Source organism: Chelonia mydas, chromosome 2, assembly GCF_015237465.2.
Source record: "Chelonia mydas isolate rCheMyd1 chromosome 2, rCheMyd1.pri.v2, whole genome shotgun sequence".
Classification (NCBI taxonomy): Eukaryota; Metazoa; Chordata; order Testudines; family Cheloniidae; genus Chelonia; species Chelonia mydas.
In genome coordinates, this window is record NC_057850.1 from 221,998,717 (window position 1) to 222,017,441 (window position 18,725).

General features: G+C 44.6%; 1 protein-coding gene across 1 annotated transcript in view; it reads right to left on the reverse strand.

Moving 5' to 3' along the window:
* The window catches only part of CUBN (cubilin), a 212,734-nt gene that overhangs the window by 23,048 nt on the left and 170,961 nt on the right, over positions 1-18,725 (reverse strand). Inside the window, exons 57-59 of the mRNA XM_027820946.3 lie at positions 7,299-7,499; positions 4,547-4,676; positions 2,728-2,945 (exon numbers count right to left, since the gene is read on the reverse strand). Of these exons, the coding sequence (XP_027676747.3) occupies positions 2,728-2,945; positions 4,547-4,676; positions 7,299-7,499 (549 nt within the window). The remainder of the gene's footprint in view (positions 1-2,727; positions 2,946-4,546; positions 4,677-7,298; positions 7,500-18,725) is intronic.

The following is an 18,725-nucleotide window of genomic DNA, read 5'->3' on the forward strand; positions in this document are numbered from 1 at the left end:
TGGGATTGTGACTCTTTAAAATCTTTATATATAAGATTTTCTATTTCTTGGCCCCTTTGCACCAGCACGAGATCTTCAGAATCCTGTGTAAATACCCTATGGCTCATTCCTTGTAGCTTGCTTCCCACAGGTAGGGGGAAAACAAGACAGAGATATAAAATCAAGAGCCACTCTCCACATACACATTACATATTATGACAAAATCACACCTGACAGATATAAAAGAGTTGTGGAAGGCAGATATAAAAGCCCCAGAATGTTGAAGGCCTTTTTTCCTATAAACTGAAAAGGTTACCTCAGATTAATTTGAGACACCTGAGTCCAATTAAGGGCTGCCAATGACATTTAAAAACCCCTTTTCTTGTGAGAGAGAGAAGGAGGGATGAGAAGCCAGTTACAGCAGAGAGAAAAGGCTTCTCCTGGGTGGGAGGCTCTTTCTCCTCCTTATAGGGAAAAACCGCCAAGTTGACAGCTGTTTAGTAAAGGACTGGCCACAGAAACCAGCCTAATAAGGCAACACCCTGAAGAAGGGGCAGGGAAAGGTATTCCTTTTTGTGTTGTGCATTTTTATATAGTTGTTTGACTTTTGAGAACTACTTGGCCCTACCCTGAGGCCCAACTTTTAAACATTCTGAAAAATAAACCAGAGTGAAGAATAAAAACCCTACAGAGTAGGACTGATTTACTCCAGGCCCCCGCTGCCTGAGGGAGAAACTCTGAGGCTAACAATGCGAAAGAGGTGCCTTGCCACAATATATGCACAGATGCGTGCGTGCACACACATCCGCATGCACACCCCCCCCCCTCCCCACATACATTACATGAAGATCTATTTCACTCCTATATAGCTCCATTCCTTTAGTTTCTGAATTAGTCCTGCTACACCACAACCATCCTCTCCCTGGAAGCTGGGTAGGTCTCCCTCCAGAAATACCTCAAAGATTCTTTTTTTAAATTGATATAAGGCTCATCCTCCCCTGGGGAAACAATCAAGGTTTCTGCAGAATCCCTGAAAGTTTGTCCATCTTTCACTGTGTTTTTGAGCAGAATCTCATACAGGTAAATCTAGAGCAACAGTTTCCAAATTATGGTCTGCAGACTGCTGGGGGTCCGCAGACTATGCTGAAGGGTCCACAAAACTTTGTCATTACATAGAACAGTGGTTTTCAACCTATGGTCCACAGACTCCTGGGGGTCTGCAGACTATGTCTAAGATTTCTAAAGGGGTCTATACCTCCATTTGAAAATTTTGGGGGGTCTGCAAATGAAAAAAGGGTTAAAACCACTGATCTACAGTCAATGCCTGAAGAAACTTCTGACCACCTGCTAGTCTGAGACAGTCCTCAAAGGCTGACAGCTTTGGGAGTCTCTGCTGATCTCATCTTTGAAGCACAGATCCACAAGAGTAGAGACCAATCATGCCTGGTACTTAATAGATTTTCACAGAGAGCACTATGTGAAACAACATTAGCAGAAGCACATTTGATGGACTACATGAGAGAACAGTCCACCAGGCAGATTTTAAAGTTTTCTGTAGCAATTACTAGACTAAAGCTAAGAGGAGTTAATAACAGTAATGGCCAAACCTGGGAATACTATGTTTGGCAAGGATATGGTGCCACTTATACTCCTTATCCCTAAATACTTAGACTGTAACAAATGAAAAACAGCTATTTGGGGGGGCTCAATGGTTCAGCTAAAGGCTATGTTTATCCTACCACAAGGCCTTTCATTCTGGAGTGTCTGAGTGTATGCTTTATAAACATGGCCATTATGCCTTTTTTTGTCCAGAGAATGAATTAATTAGCAACAAAGTATTGGATATTATATTAAAGCAGTTTAAAGATGATAATCATTTATAACTTATCACTACCAACAATTCAGATGTTACAGAAAGATCACCTTTCAGACTAGGCAGGGAGACAGACTTTAAAATTTAAGCATCTGGTCAAAGCAAGAATCAAGAACTACCCTGAGCACTGTCTAGGGTGCCCATAAAAACAGTACTTTGCTCACATAACCAATTCGTTCCATTATGACGACAGAGCAACGTGCTGGTCTGGCTGAAGGATTGGGGGAGGTCAGTGAAATGATTTGTTGGGGCACCTCAAGCTTCACTGACGTATTTTATTTTAAAAAGGTATGAAGTGGGGGGTGATGGAGGGAGGAGGCAGTGCTGCAAAGGGCGGGAGCGGGGGAGGCAGGGAGGGTGTCTATCTTCAGGCTATCATTAGCCTCCTGCCACAGAATTAGAGCCCAGCTGCTGTGCCAGTGTCCATCCATAAGGTCCTCCAAAAGAGGGAGATGTGAGTGCTGCTATGCCTTCTGCCACTCAAGAGACAACTATGCATTTTACGACGTAGATAAGAGTTAAATTAAGGCTATGTCTATGCTTGTGGCGGCATGTGTAGCTACACACTACAGTGAAAGGCGAGCTATGTCCACCCTTGTCTACTTGGGCTGCTAGAGAGACAAGGTGGGTGAGGAAATATCTTTTATGGGATTAACTTCTGTTGGTGAGAGAGACAAGCTTTTGAGCTCCACAACGCTCTTCTTCAGGCCACATCACCAGCACTGTCCCTCTCATATCCTGGGACCAACATGTCTACAGCAACACTTGTACTACTGAGAGCCCCACCTTGTCGCGAGAGGCTACAACAGCTGCTCATCAGAGGACATGGCTTGCCTTCAGATAACAGGGAGTATTTGCTGGGATAGTATTCTTACCTATTGTCTCTCTGAAAGATGCTTTCCAGCCTCCAGCTACTTCAAAGAAATCAGTCTTAAACACCAGGAGCAAGTCATTGCTGGAGCTCTTAATAGTTGGAGGAGGTTCTGAGCCGCAGAATTTGCCAAGGAGTGGAGCATAGATGTCTGAGCCATCATATACAGCCACATAATCTTTGTAACAAGAGGAGGAAGCTTCAAGGCGAAAGTCATTGAATCTGTAAGATACAATGTAGGAGGTTACATTATCGCAGTTTTGTTTTTATTCAGACGCTGGGTGGTTTTTGGTGTTTGTGGAAATAGTAATGGCCGGAGTCAAGCATAAGGTGGGTAGAGCTGGGCAAAATAGATTCAGTCAATCCAAAACTATTAGTGAATAGTTTAGGGGGCATAGAGTATGGTGCGGGGGACACACCTCCTCCTGGTTTGTAAATCTAGCCCTGTAAAAATGTCTGGAAACAAAACATTTTGGGCTGAACAAAGCATTTCTTTTGACCCCCAGTGGACTTTTTCGATTCACCAAAGATTCCAAAAAATTTCAGACATGATTCAAACCCAAACTGATTTTTTTTCCATAACTGCTATCAAACTGAAAAATCAGTTTTTCTCCCAGCAATAAGTGTGGGCAGGTGCCCTTCAGGAAAGAGTTTTATCTTAACTAATTAGCCTCTCAAAGTTTGTATGGCAACTTCCAACTTATCTGTATATATATATATATATATATATATATATCTTCTTACTATATGTTCCATTCTATGCATCCGTTGAAGTGTGCTCTAGCCCACGAAAGCTTATGGCCTAATAAATGTGTTGTGGCACCTTAGAGACTAAGTACTCCTGTTCTTTTTGCAGGTACAGACTAACACGGCTGCTACTCTGAAACCTTTAGATATTAGTGACCCCATTTATGTCCAGGCCAGTTATGCTCACAAGACAAGCTTGAAGTGAAACTTGATAACCAGCATGCATCAACATGGGTGTCTTCATTTCCAGGAAGAAAAGGAGTACTTGTGGCACCTTAGAGACTAACACATTTATTTGAGCATAAGCTTAGTTTGAGCATAAGCATAGTTTCCAGGAACTATGCAGATCTTGCATATTCTTTGAGAATCAGTATCCTCACTCATTTATGCAAAGAGCCAAACCATCAGCTTCTGTGGGCACTTTGGATGTACATGAAATGCAGAATCAGCCCCCAAGCCAGCATCCTACTTAGCTGGGCAAATGTATTCTATTCATACGCAGCCTTTTCATAATTCCTTCCTCTCCCAATGCTATAAACTAAGCTTTAATATTGTTAAAACACAAGAATTATTTTGTTTCAGAATTTTAAACTGCAATATTTTGTGGCTGTTACATCTTTTTTAAATTATGCCATTTCTGGGAAGGGAATATTATCTGGGCTTTAAGAAAAAAAGGTCACTAGTTTCCAAAGAGGATTATAATTTACATTATTCACAAGCTCATACCTACTCCAAAGCAGCCAATTGGTGAAGTTTAGCTCAGTGAGTGAATAGCATTTTATATGATGATTCAGTCCCTTTGCAAGACACAGTGGGAAGCAAAAATTACAGTGATATCTTGCTAATAATAACTAACTGACAGTTTGTAAGACAAACAGTTTTCAGCAAGTTTGGTTTTTATGGGGATAATAAGGTCTGCTTCAGTGCTTTACATGGACATTTCTTAGTCCACTTCAAGTTCTCCATTGGAAAAGAGAATATATAATGACTCTCTTTACCAAAATACTTTTAAAAAAAAATCAGAACCAGAGACCTTTCTGTCCCTCTTAATGAGATGCTGAACTTGGATTACATACTTGAGTGCCACGACTTTGTTGTTTCCAACTGTGATGTGGTATGAGCAGTTCATATTGTTGTGATAATCAGTAAATGAATGGGCAGGGCTGCTGACTGTGCCAGAGGAACCATTGAAAATGCCACCACAAGCTGCAATGAAAGCAAAAAGAGGAAGCAGAGATCAATTAATATCTGAATATAAACCAGATGCCAAATGTGAGAGTATCATGAAGCAAGGGGGATAATTTTACTATCCAGATACAGGCAAGACAAGATTCTTGATAACTAAAAGGAGCATCTCTTGTCGCCATGCTAAGAAGAGTTGATTGTGGAAGTTTATACCACCCTGAAATGTAAAATGAACTCTTATGATTTTGGCAGTATCCTAGTAACCCAGTTGTATTTTTCTGCTACATTTCCCCTCACTGATACCATGCTTGTGCAATAACAGACAAGCAAAATCCTGACCCTGTCTTATAAGACATGAAGGAGGGAAGGGATAAGCACCACGAAGCTATATAAACTGGTTGTGAACCAGGTGCATCTTGAGGAGTGGGTCTGCACCTGCTCTACAGTAGCTTGTGTGTTGCTACTTGGTGGTTAGAGAACTTGGGAAATGGGTGTATTCTTGGTTCCTTTGAACTCTGTGGGAGTTTTACCATTAACTTAAATGGAGTCAGGATTTCACTCCATCTCCTCTCAGATAGACCTACCCGCTATTCATACCTTCACTCTCTCCTTCCTGCTGGAGCTGAGGGATTGTGCTGACCTAGTGAATCCCACTCAGCTCTAGAAGGGTGGGGAGGGGAGGAACCATACCAGTCACGGTGGGGCTATTTCCTTTACCTCTTCTCCCCTTGGGATTCTTCAGCTGGTTGGGGGTGGCAGGGAAATCCCTAAGCTACACATTTCATCCAGTGTCTCCCCAGCTATCAGTCAGCTGGGAGGAATCTGCCCTCCCCCTCTGCTGAGGCATCTGGAAGGCATTGCATTGACTCAGTACTACCTCTGACATGGACTCCCTATCTGGCAGCGGGTAGAGTCACAGACTGTGCTGTTGGGGAGGGGCTATGACTGGGTGGTCCTGTACATGCAACCAAGCTGCTTCAGAACAGGGTCAATTTAAGCATCTGCAACTGTGGGATGAAGGTGCTCCTGTGAATTTCACACCATAGATGCTGCTAAAGTCAGGATGTGGCCTGATGTTCGTTCCCAACTTCACTGCTTGAGGGAACAAATCCTATGCAAAACCAGCTGAAACCCGCACTGCCTACTCATGCTCTTTATTTTATAATCTTAACATGGCCCTGGCTTCCCTGTGCCCTGCTGACAAATAGCCCAAACCCACACACAGATTTCTCAAGTTCTAAAGACCAGCCATTGCCCCAGGCAGCCACCACCTTCACAAAGTAAAGCCCGTGAAGGCTGTTGACTGCACAGCCCCTCATTCCACATTCGCAGCTCAGGTAGGGGGGCTGCTGAACACTGTACACTGGAACTTTGGCAAATAAGAGACAAAAGCTAAGTGGATTAAAAAGCAGCATTCATGCTAGGCAAGCAGAGGAAAGCCTTTTCATTTCTCTTTCAGCAAACAATACAACTAGAAGGAAGAGGAATGTTAATTGCTAGAATCTGCGTTGTACAGAGCAACAAGCTAATAAGGCCATAGTTATACTTCTCAAATGTCATAAGTCACAAGTTACACAGCCGCAGCCAACTTGAGTGAGTTATGAACGTCTTTTCATGAGTAAATGCCCATTGTCATCCTTCGGTGCCATTCTGTCTAGCCTGTGGCTATTGGGGCGATTCATTTTAAACAGAAGTACTTGACTTTATACATTTTGTTGTGGCTGTTGTTCAGAGGAGGAAGGTAATGAGGGAAATTTCACAGCTATTAACAGCACGCTCTTACATGTGCTTTGCTGGTGCAAATGAAACAGTTTTTCAAAAACCAGACGATAGTTCAATTTATCTTGAAAACAGAATCAGTTTGGATTTACTATATTGGTGCAGTAGGAATGACTTCATATATTCATTTCACTTTCCTAATACCCACTTCCTCTTTAAAAGAATGGACATCTGATGTGAATCATGATATGTATTTGTGGAGTATGTACATTCAAAGGAAAAACGTGTTTAGAGCCTGATTCTCACTGACACTAAGGCCCCTTTAGGCTGTCTTTAGCAAGTAGGTGTAAATATAACTGAGCCCATGTTAGGACCCCATTACACTGCTAGTGTGGTGTAAAGGGGTCTTGGTATAATTTCAGAATCAGGCTCAGAGCGTTATTTTTTGCCATCCTCCTGCACGTAATAACAATTTTTCTTCAGGTAAATTAACTAGTGGCACATCTTTGGAGTATCATTTTAAAATAAAACTCAGACCCTATTGTTTCTGTGGAGCAGATGGCTATATAACATTCATGTGGTCTCAGATTCAGAGTTGGCCCCATTCAGAGCCCTGTAGATAGATAATTCCTATAAAGGGGGAGAGTAGAGTGCCTGAGAGCTGGGACAGTCAGGTCACAGGCAGTACATGATAAAACATGCTGCTCACTCCCAGGCCCCACTCCTAAAAACCCTCTTTGCAGAGCATATGGGAAGCGTGAACTCTGCCTATCTGAGGGAAACCCACAGCAGGGCACAATGGCTCCTCTCCGGTGTTGCACTTGTTGTCCCCTCTGCATTGCACATGCAGAAGAGGCAGCTAACATTCACTCACTCAAATCTCACTACTTTTACCCACCAAAGCGGATTGCTGCGGCTACTCACAGATTATTCTGTATGTTGCCAGGAATCCAAGGCCTACTATATGAGAGTCAGTGTAGAAGTTGAGGAGCATAGACCCAAAGGAACTGACAGGCCTCGGGATTTCAGTACCACACATTGTGATGACCGGGTATGGAGTTACCCTGATACCTCTGAAAATTTTCACTCCATCATAAGCACAAGTTCCAGTGGAGAGTGCCTGGGCTGCAAAGGATGTGAAATGCAGAAGTGTTAGCAGCATACATTCAATGGAACTTATTGAGTATTACATATACATATACCTCACAGAGTGATTTATAATAAAATAAAATAATAATAATAATAAATGTATACTTTCCACCCAAGGATCTCAAAGCACTTCACAAAGTGGCTTACTCATTAACTCCCTGTGAAATAAATATAATTTTTAACATATGAGGAAACTGAGGCACTGAGAGGATAAGCAACTTCCCAAGGAGGTACAAATCAGTTGCAGCAAATTCAGACATCCCAAGTTTCCAGGGTGTACACAATCCATGGGATTAACTCCTTGTGACAGGGTGCTGGGCAAAGGATTGCAGACTCAGCCCTCTGTCACACGCAATCCTTGTTAGGGGGAACAAATTAGAGCAGGCTGGAGATAACCTGGCCCTAACTGGGGAGGCGGAGACAACTGCTATCTAATTAGCCTGGGGCTGCATAAAAGCCTCAGGGGAAGGAAGCCAGGAGAGAGCAGGAGGAAAGGGAAAAGGCAGGGAATGAAAGCAGGGTGGTAGCTTCCCCTCCCCTTCCTCCTGCCTGCAGATGGTGAAGGTAACTCCTCGCTTAATGTTGTAGTTATGTTCCTGAAAAATGCTACTTTAAGAGAAATGATGTTAAGAAAATCCAGTTTCCCCATAAGAATTAATGTAAATGGGGAGGGGTTAGGTTCCAGGGAAATTGTCTTTGCCAGACAAAAAACTATTTATATATATATATATATATATTACATACACACACAGAATACGTTTTAAACAAACAATTTAATATTGTACATGGCAACAATGATTGTGAAGCTTTGTTGAGGTGGTGAAGTCAGAGGGTGGGATATTTCCCAGGGAATGCCTTACTGCTAAATGATCAACTAGCACTTGGCTGAGCCCTGAAGGGTTAACAAATTGTTGTTAATCTAGCCTCACACTCTACAAGGCAGCACGAATGGAAGGAGCGGAGACAGCATGGCAGAGAGAGAGAGACAGAGACACACACAGTGTGTGTGTGTGTGTGTGTGTGTGGCACTCATTGCCCCTTTAAGTATACTGACTCTACTCTAAGTACATTGCCTTTTTAAGTAGATCAGCAAGTTGAGACAGAAGCTGCTGCAGCAAGCTCCCTCCGACCTATGCCTTGTCATGACCCCACATTGCTCTGTGGAGATGGTGTAAAGGAGCGGGGCAGAGGGGGACACCCTGACATTAGCTCCCCTCTTTCCCCCCTCCCCCCCGTACAGCAAGCAGAAGGTTCACGGGAGCAGCTCCAAGGCAGAGGGCAGGAGCAGCACATGGCAGTGGGGAGAGGGAGAGCTGAACTGCCCGGCAATTGATAGCCTGCTGGGCGGCTGCCGCACAGGGAACTTGGGAGAGTGGGACAGTGTTTTCCCCAGGAATTGAAATTGGGGGGGGGGGGGGGTGTTCGAATTTCCGGGGGGGGGGGTTCAGCGCCAATGAGCGGTGAGACCGTGAGGGTGAAGGTGGCTGTATGGCACCACAGTAAAAACTGAAAAGTGTTTCATGACCATTTTATTAGATTTAACTCATGTTTTAAAATCATAACACAAATTAAAGTTGGCTACTCAAGCCTTCTATGAAGCACTACTTCTACATCCTTCTTGGTTTCCTGTTATAATTTTGCACAACTCTGTTAATGAACTTCTTGAATGCAATGCATTCATCTTTGGTGGCTTCTCACGTGTCCGGTACTTCCATTCCTTCAACTGATATGCTCATTAGTTCATTCACATGATCAGGCAGAAGGCGACTTCTTTCAGAACACAAAATTCTATTCAATGATGAAAAAGAACGCTCAACTGTAGCTGTTGTGACTGGGAGTAGCAAGAGATGAATTCCTACTTCTTTCATCCCAGGAAACATACCATAAAGATCGGGTTGAGCCACTAGTGATGATAAAAAAGAAGTTGAAGTCAAATCTTCATTCATTCGTTGTATGATATTCCACTCTGTGTTCAAATTCTCTATTCTGTCCTGAGCACATGGCAGCCCCATTGCTGGTAGTGCCTCAGTCCACTCAACTGTCAGTGTTTTATAGGACAGGGATCTGTAAAAGCTATGTAGAGGTTGAGTAGAATCTAGAAGTCACTGTTGTAGATTTTTAAGAATCAAGTCTGTGTACTTTTTCAGTTGTCTTAACAAACACTTCTTGTCCTCTTCACTTAAGGATTCAATATAAATGCCTTCATTAGTCAACTTCTGGACTGAAGTCTTTGCTTCTTCCAGTACTTTTTCAATGGATAGCTCTCTGATTGATCCAAATGTAGCTTCTATTGCCTGACAAAGATCTACTACTGTTGTAGCAGATGCCTGGATGGCATTGTTTAATGACCCAAGTGGTTTCAACAGTAGACTTACAAGAGAGAGAATGGCAATTGTCTTCTCTGAATGTAGTAGCAAAAGTAATCCACCAGCCTCACTACTTAGATCCATCCCATCTTAGTAGATACTTTCCAAAGCCAGTGATAACGGCTGGAGTAATTTTAAAACAACAGCCAAGGATCCTCATGAGAAAGCCAGAGGGTTTTCCCAGGTTGGACTAATTTGAACTTCAGTCCCAGTGTATCTTCTATATTTTCCAAAATTCTCAGTCTTTTTGGACTCTTGCTGAAAAAAGAATATAATGAAGACATTAAATTTATAGCTTTTTTAATGTCTTTTGAAGAGTCTGCAGCTCGTACTAGCGCTAGTTGGAGTAGATGGCCTTTGCAGTGTGTATAGGAGAGACTAGGGTTACACTTTTCTCTGAGCAAAGCTTATACTTCACCATGTCTTCCAGAGAAGTTTGCAGCTCCATCAAATGCACAAGCAGCCATCTGTTTGGGGTCCACTTGACAAGCATTTAACTCTTCTAAGATGTGGGTTGTCACAGATGCAGCTGATGTGTCTTCTAAAATTGAACATCTAGAAATGCATCTAGTGGCCTACCACTGCCATCAAGATAACGTACACAATGACTTAATACTTGATGACCATTTGCATTGGTGCATTCATCAGCCACGTATGCAAATTTTTTGAATGTGGTGAGAGAGTTCTTCGCTTTTTCAACTGTTGAGTCTTTTACTGTTGCACCACATGCTTCTAGCCAGTCAGTTGAATTTCTTGCAGAAAGATAGTGAGCATCTGCTGGTCTTGTTCGGAACCAGTGTTCAACTTCAGGATGAACAAGTGACAATGCACTTAACATTGGCCTCCAGTTTGTAGCGTGTGGTATCGCTTGCTTAAATAGAAAGTATGATGCCATGGCCATGTTTGTTTGCATGAACTCTGTTGTGTCTCCAGCATTCTTAACAGCCTCATTAACACTCACCGGTGTTGTTCTTGGTCTGTGGAGATTCAGAGTTCAGAGGTGCTTTCACATGAGTTCACCTCCCAGGTGGGGGGCAAGAAGGCACCTTGCTCGTTCCTCCAGCTGCTCACTGTTCGCTCTGGCCACTGTTGTTCGTTGTGCCACCGTTCACTCCATCGCTCTGTTGCCAGCGGCCCTGCACTGTCACCTTCTACTGCCACCGTGACCTCTGTGAGTTGGTCTCTTGAGGTTCCACCGGCTCTCAGTGATTTCAGGTGAGCTCTCAGTGGGGGAACCTCGCTGCTAGTGCAGACTGGGCCATCTCTTCCACAGAAACACTGTTCCACAACAGGTCTAAGCGCTTAGACCTGATTATCAGTTATTTCAGCTGTAGTAATCACTTAACAAAACAAAAGACTATCTATGGAGCCTAATCAGCTCTGTCTTTAAACAGAGGAGAGGGGCAGGTCTAATAGTACTTGTGACTCAGGCAGCCCATCAAGCAAAACACCTATCCCCACCCTCTCTCTTGATACCCTCAATCAGCACAGGCTAAGTACAATTCTACCGCCCATTACTCAGACAATAAGAACAACAACATTTCATTCCCCCTCCCCCCCATTCAAGTGATTTGTAACCCAACCCCAGCCAAAATCTATCACTTGGGCAACACAGCTGTTTGATGGATACCTAGGTAGATTAGGTATGAATGTAAATACAATCTGGTCCTGAAGCCTTTCCCCCCAGCCCCCAGCTCATCACTAGCTGTCAGGGAGAGCTCATTTAGACTTTGCTTACAAATCATAATTTGAAATTATTAGGTTGGCCAACATCACTGAAATGAATGCACTGATGTCATAAAAAACAACAGCTGTATAAGGAAGCTAGTCTATGTTTATACTTTTTAAATCTATGATACTTTTTCAGATACACATATTTTATCATACACTGCATATGCTTTTAAAGTGTGTATTAATGTTTCAATTTCGATTCAAATTTCCAAACAATCACTAAATTGGCAACACAGCATGTAACTAGTTCACAAAACTGGGGTGGGGTTTGGGATTGGGGAAATTCAGGGCGGGGGTGTAGGGAAATCCCTGAGCGAGGACCTGATGGTGGACTGCAAGTCCACCCTGGTTCCAAGCCCCACCAAGCTTGCTCCAATGGGCTGCTCTTTCTGCAAGCAGTGGACACAGCAGGTGGCTGCCAAACAATGTTATAAGGAAGCATTGTACAGCTTTAAACGAGCATGTTCCCTAATTGATCAGCAACATAACAAAGAAACAACATTAACCGGGATGATTTTAAGTAAGAAGTTACTGTACATGGTAAAATGGTGGTGGGAACAAGCCTAAGAATAAAGTACACCAGTGGTTACTAAACCCAGGGTCTCAGCGTGACTTTGTGACCCTAGCAGAGGCAGAAGCCAAAGGAGCTCTGCTACATGTGGGAGCTTGTCCAGGATCTCCTGTGCCAGAAGCAAGTGTTTGGCACCTTGGAGATAGAGGAGACCCTGCAATGGCTGATCAAGCAGCAGGAGGAGGTGCAGAAGATAATGCAAAGATTTCAGCAAGCCTACCAGCTGGAGAGACAGGCCTTGCTCCCCTGGCAGGCAGAACAGCAGAAGAGCCTGCAAGACTTCATTCGGGAACAGGCCAGCATCCAATAGCAGTTCCTGCAGAAAGTGGTGAGTCCCATGGGAGGGGATGGCGTTCGGGTGCCAGGCCTAGGACTATATAAAATGGGCCTGACAGATGACCCCGACACCTTCCTAGGCACATTGAGTGGGTAGCTGCTGGGGCTGGATGGGAAAGGGCAACCTGGGCTCTGCGACTGGCTCCCTACCTAGCCGGCGAAGCCCAGTGGCCTACATGGCCCTAAGTGAAGAGCAGGCCAGGAATTATGAAGTAGTGAAGGCAGCCATCCTGGATCGGGTGGGGCTGTCAGTGGAGAAGTACTGCCAGAAGTTCTGGGCAGTGAGGTGGACGGGGTGTTGTGGCCCCAGGCATTTGCCCAAAAGTTAATGGACTGGGCCACACGCTGGCTGAGGCCAGATGCCCAGACAGTGGGGGAGATCATGGATGCGCTTGACCTAGAACAATTCTTACAGGCCTCCCTGAGAACATAAAGGTGTGGGTGAGGAGGCACCCAAATACAGCTGAGGCAGCTGTAAAACTCACAGAAGAGTACGCGGAAGCGGACTTCCCCAGGAAGGAGGGATGGCTGAGCAGGGATGTGGAGACCGGGAGAAGGCCCAGAGAAACCCCTCCTGGGAAGGGCCAGGAAAACAAATCGGAGGACACCCAAGGGGTTCCCCCACAGTCCCAACCAGTGGTCTGCTGGCAAAGTGGACAACTAGGACACAAGAAGGGGGACTGCCCCCACACATGGATTGGGGGTGGGTGGAGTTTTGTGGCTGGGCAAATGCTGGAAGGCAAGTAAAGGAGTGGAAACTGTCCACCATTCCAGTGAGGATGGGAAGGAAACTTCAGTGAGGCCTGGTGGACTCAGCCTCAGCCTGCTCTCTGGTACAAAGGAAGCAGGTGAGGCCGCACTGGTGGATTCTGGTGCGAAGATGGACATACAATGTGCCCACAGGGATAGGAGGCAATACCCTATTGCCCAGGTGTCCCTTGAGGTTTGGGGCAGGTTTAAGTGGCAACAGGTCAGGGTAGTAAAGGGCCTGCCCTATCCCGTGGTAGTGGGTACAGACTAGGGCTCCTTCCCAGGAGGGAAGGTGGGCAGAGGGAGAAAGTCCAAGATAGGGAAAAGGGGAGATTCCCTGAAGAAGGGTCTAGAGACCCCCCAAGCACAAAATGCCTAGACAACACAGTGGAGCTAAGGCAGGCTCCCTACCTGCCCTGGCTCCGTGTGGCTCCTGGAAGTGGTCGGCCTTGCCGACTCTTAAGTGCAGGGAACCATGGCCAATGGGAGCACCTACAGTCACGGGCAGCATGCAGAGCCCTCTGGCCCCTCCACCTAGGAGCCGGACATGCCGGCCGCTTCCGGGAGCCACCTGAGGTAAGCGCCGCCCAGCTGGAGCCTGCACCCCGACCTCCCTGCCACACTCCAACCCCCTGCCCCCAGGTTGGAACCCCCCCCTCCACACCCCCTCCTGCACCCCAACTCTCTGCCCCAGCCCTGAGTCCCCTCCCACACTCTGAACTTCTCACCCCTGGCCCCACCCCAGAGCCAGCACCTCCAGCCTGAGCCCTCACCCCTTCCCACACCCCAAGCCCCTGCCCCAGCCCGGTGAAAGTGAGTAAGGGTGGGGGAAAGCGAGCGACGGAGGAAGGGGGGATGGAGTGAGTGGGGGCAGGGCCTCAGAGAAGGGGCGGGGCAGGGAGCAGGGCAAGGGTGTTCAGTTTTGTGCGATTAGAAAGTTGGCAACCCTAACCACCAGCCTTTTTAAGGGGCTGAGACAAGCATCCCTGTAGTGCAAGGTGAGGCAGGACTCCTCTCTCTCCCAGACAACCATGATGAGCCCTGGGAAGGAGGGCAGTATAAATGCTGCCTTCTGTCTCTCATAACAGGGAGATGTTAGCAGGAGGAGGAAGTCTGCCTGCTGATCTCTCCAGGATAAAAGGACTGAGTGGGAAACAGGGGCTGGCTGGAGAGAAGCAGGCTTGCAGCTGGCAGGAATTGCAACCTAGCCCTAGAAGGTGGGCCAGTCAACTCTTGATCTCAGGAAGGAGAAACTCCTTATGCTTTACTCCAGATCTGAGAGGAGGGCTGTGGACTCCTGATCCCCTTAGAGGGAACTATTTGTGACCCAGCTCCAGGAGGAGGGCCTCTGGTTCGCAGGCAGAGGCAGCCAGAGTTGTACCAGAGCGAGGAAGCCTACCTGAACCTTCACACCAACCGTGGAGGTCTTTGGACTACAGAGGTTTGAGAAGAGGGAAACTGAGGCAGGGTGCCTGTACAGCCACCTCCAGCTATGAGGGGCACCCTGGAGGGAGCAACCCTATAACAGACGTGCTGCCTGGAGTTCCCATCCTCCAGTTCCAGCCTTGCCCCTGTCCTCTCTGGTTTCCATCCAGTATCCTTCACCTTTCACTGAAACTTTTGCCAAAGTCTTTGAGACCTCTTCCTAACCCAAGATCAAATCCAGTACTCCATCCTAATCCTCCTTGACCTGCTGGACACCTTTGACACTGCTGACCATGCTCCTCTTCTTGAAATGTTGTCCACCCTTGGTTTCTGTGACTGTTCCTCCTTCTGATTCTCCTCCTACTTCACCAGTGCATCCTTCAGATGATCCTCCTCATCACCCTCCCGATGTCCGGGGGACGGGGGGCCCCACAGGGCTCTGATTTAGGTCTGCTTCTCTTCTCTCTCTATACCTTACCTCTGCCTAATCTCATCCGCAAGCACAAATTCAACTCTTTATGCATATGATTCACAAATCAGCCTCTCTGTTCCAGACCTGTCTCCTGTCCAAAGGAAAATCTTAGCCTCTTTCTCTGACATCTCCTTGTGGATGTCTAGCCATGAGCTCAAGCTCAACATGGCTAGAAAGGAACTCTTAATCTCTCCTCCCATCAACCTCTTTTCCCACCCCCTTCTTTCTTGATCTTGGTGGACAACACAACACCAACATCCTGCCTGTCACTCAGGCCTGTGACCCAGACATCAGCCTTGACTCAAACCTCTCCCAAGGTGCTCATAGCCACACTACGTATAAATCCTGCTGATTCTTTCTGCATAAGGTCTTTAAGATACAGCTTTTCCTATCCATCCACACAGCTAAAACTTATCCAGGCTCTCATCATCTCGTGTCTCATTTACTGCAACATCCTTTTCTCTGGCCTAGAAAAGTACAGTCTTGCCCCCTCCTATCCATTCAGAATGCTGCCATAAAGATCATTTTCCTACCAGCAGTTCTCAAACTTCATTGCACTGAGACCCCCTTCTGACAACAAAAATTACTACATGACCCAGGCTGGGGTGGGGCCAGGGCCAAAGCCTGAACCCTGCCACCCCAGGTGGAGGGGTGGGGCCAGATCCCGAGCCCCACCTCCCTAGGCTGAAGCCCTCAGGCTTCAGCTTCAGCCCTGGGCCCCAGTGAGTTTTAAGGCTGGCTCTGGCAGCTGAACCCATTGCTCTGAGGATGTCACCCCCCCTCTTTGCATCTGTCCACCAACTCCCTCTTCTCCATTACATCAAACATAAGCTACTTGTCTTCATTTTCACTGCCTATTCCCATCCTACCTATCATCATTCATTGACTCCTGCCTCTGACTGACCCATGATGCCAGCCTCCATTGTCTGATTATTAAATGTTCAGACAAGCACCTGTAGGCTCTCTCCCATGATGCTCTTCATGCTTGGAAGGAGCTTCTCATAATTATGTGTAAAACTAAATCATTATCCTTTTTAAAACTTTCCTCTGCTGTGAAGCCTACAAAAAACTTGGTTAGACTGCTGGTGTGCTGAGACCCCAGCCTATCGTGCTGACCAGTATTGTTTCCTGGCACTCCCCACTGGTCTATCTATATCTGTCTCTTGTCTTATACTTAGACAGCAAGTTCTCTAAGGCAGGGACCATCTTTGAGTTCTGTGTTTGTACAGCACCTAGCACAATGGGGTTCTGATCCATAATTGGGGCTCCTAGGCATTGTTGTTGCTATTATTATTATTATAATAGAGAATTCTACTCCTTCATTACTTATAAGCTAGCCAACTCAAACCAAATAGCAGAGGGGCTATTTCAAAAGTGAATAATTACAAAAATCTTTGAAAGATCTCTTCTTTCAAAATAAGATATTACAAAATGTATTTATTTTCTGAAGGGCCTTGTAATAATTGAGAAAGCAGATGTGGAAGATTCCAAATGGATTAGCAACCTTTTTACATATTGCAAAATTATAACCTCAGCATTTAAGATTAAACAAAAAAGAAAGAAACAAGCCAATAAATAATTGTTGGGGATGACACGACAACACAGTGTGGTTGCTTTGTCTAGAAAGAGCTGCACACAGTCTAACAAAATTAGAATAAATGTTGGAGGAACTTTCTCCCACTTATTTTATAGGATTTCAACAAAGTATTCATGGTACTCAGAATTCCCTGGAAGACTGCCTAATACCTGGAGAGAATTAAGGTATTTTAGCACTAATACTATGCTATCAAATGCTACCATTAAGAATATACTTAAAAGGAGGTTCTATTTGTATAAGGATTGCAAACAAAAGGTTGGATCTGAGTAACTACCTTTAGATAATTCCATTGTTTATGGAGAAGGATTCTTATCTATTTTCAATAATTTAAAGTAGCGCAGACCTACAAGCCCAGATGCAGGAAAAGAGTAGAGAGAATATGCATCTTCTATAGAATATAAGTATCTGTGTGCCACTGGCACCAAGCAGACAAATGCACAAAAAACTTTGTGCTTGACATTAAATAAAATAGAAAAGGGAAACACGAATAAAAGAAGCTAACTGTAGACAATGCAATTTCACTAAACAGACTACAGTAAAAACGAGGCTCTGTAACCAGATATGATCTATCGCAGAGATACTGGAGAATAGCTCAGACTCCTAGCTACCACGAAGAAATACCGGTTAGTGCTATCATGTTTTGATCATGAAACAGACAAAAATACTTCCATCCAATGCAATCCCATTTGGGTGTCCTTCCCCTTCTCTTTGATTGCTTTACTGCTTACGAGGACAGGATGAAGGAATGTGGCGTACATTCTTTACAGGAACCTTATTCAGACTCCAAGTCCGAACGCTGATAATTGTTTCATTGCTATGGCCTGAATTGGTCATTTGGAAATTCTTCTACCCAGGGATCCCTTGTAGTCAGTATTGTCTCTTCACCTCCTATGCAATATCAGAAAACACACTACTTCTGCCGAGAAATCTATGATTTTATCAAATGAAAAGATCTTATTTGCTGACAGGACATGTATGTTATTCCACTCTACCCTCTTGCCTCTGACTTTATGGTTCTCAGAAAAAAGATATTTCAACAGGGTAAAGTAAATGAGATGTGTGCTTCACAGACACTTGTTTGAAAACTGTCTCCTTAGATTCAGTTCTCCAATAAAATATTTCACTATGTTAAAACCAAGTTTTGTTTCCAATGGTGAAATAACTAGTAAGTTATGATGATTAAAATATATCTAAACTTTAAGTACCCAAACAGGAACATCTGAACTATGTGTGTAAAATGGGTCTAATGGGCCAAATTCAGCTATGGTCAAAGCAGGTGCAATACTCTGTTGACTCCAATATAATTGGGAATGCTTATGCCAGAACTGAATTTAACCTGTATCTGTAAAAGAGAACCAAGGACCTGATCCTGCAAACTCTTAGGCACATGATTAACTTTTCATGTGAGCAGTCCCATTGTTCAGTGGGAATACTTGTGCATAAATGTAAGCATGTGCTGAAGGGATTACAAAACCAGGGGCTATGATTCTTCTCTTTCATTTTAAATTTAAACACAGGCAATTTCACTCGCTATTAGATGGTGACCAAACTTACATTTTATTGTTAAGATCCTTGTGAAAACAACTTTATAAGCAGCTTCTGGTGGTTGACAAACTTCCTCTTTTACCACCAGATGTTCTCTTGCTCATATCCTAATTTCTTGCCTTCAAATGACTAAGGATTTTGTATTTGTGTACATTGATAAAGATAACAACAAAGCAAATCAGACCTGCAGTAAAGTGACTCAAATAAATATTTATGACACATATAGTTTATCACAAGGTCTATATTACTTATCTCTTTACCTCAATTTTTTAATCAATATCGATTGCAAGTATATTTTCGGAATGCCTTTATACACAAAAAAACCTCAAAAAATGGAATATATGTTTTAATTTGATCTAAATGTTTCAATACCCTTAAAGACAAAGTATCATTTAAGCCAATACTGAAG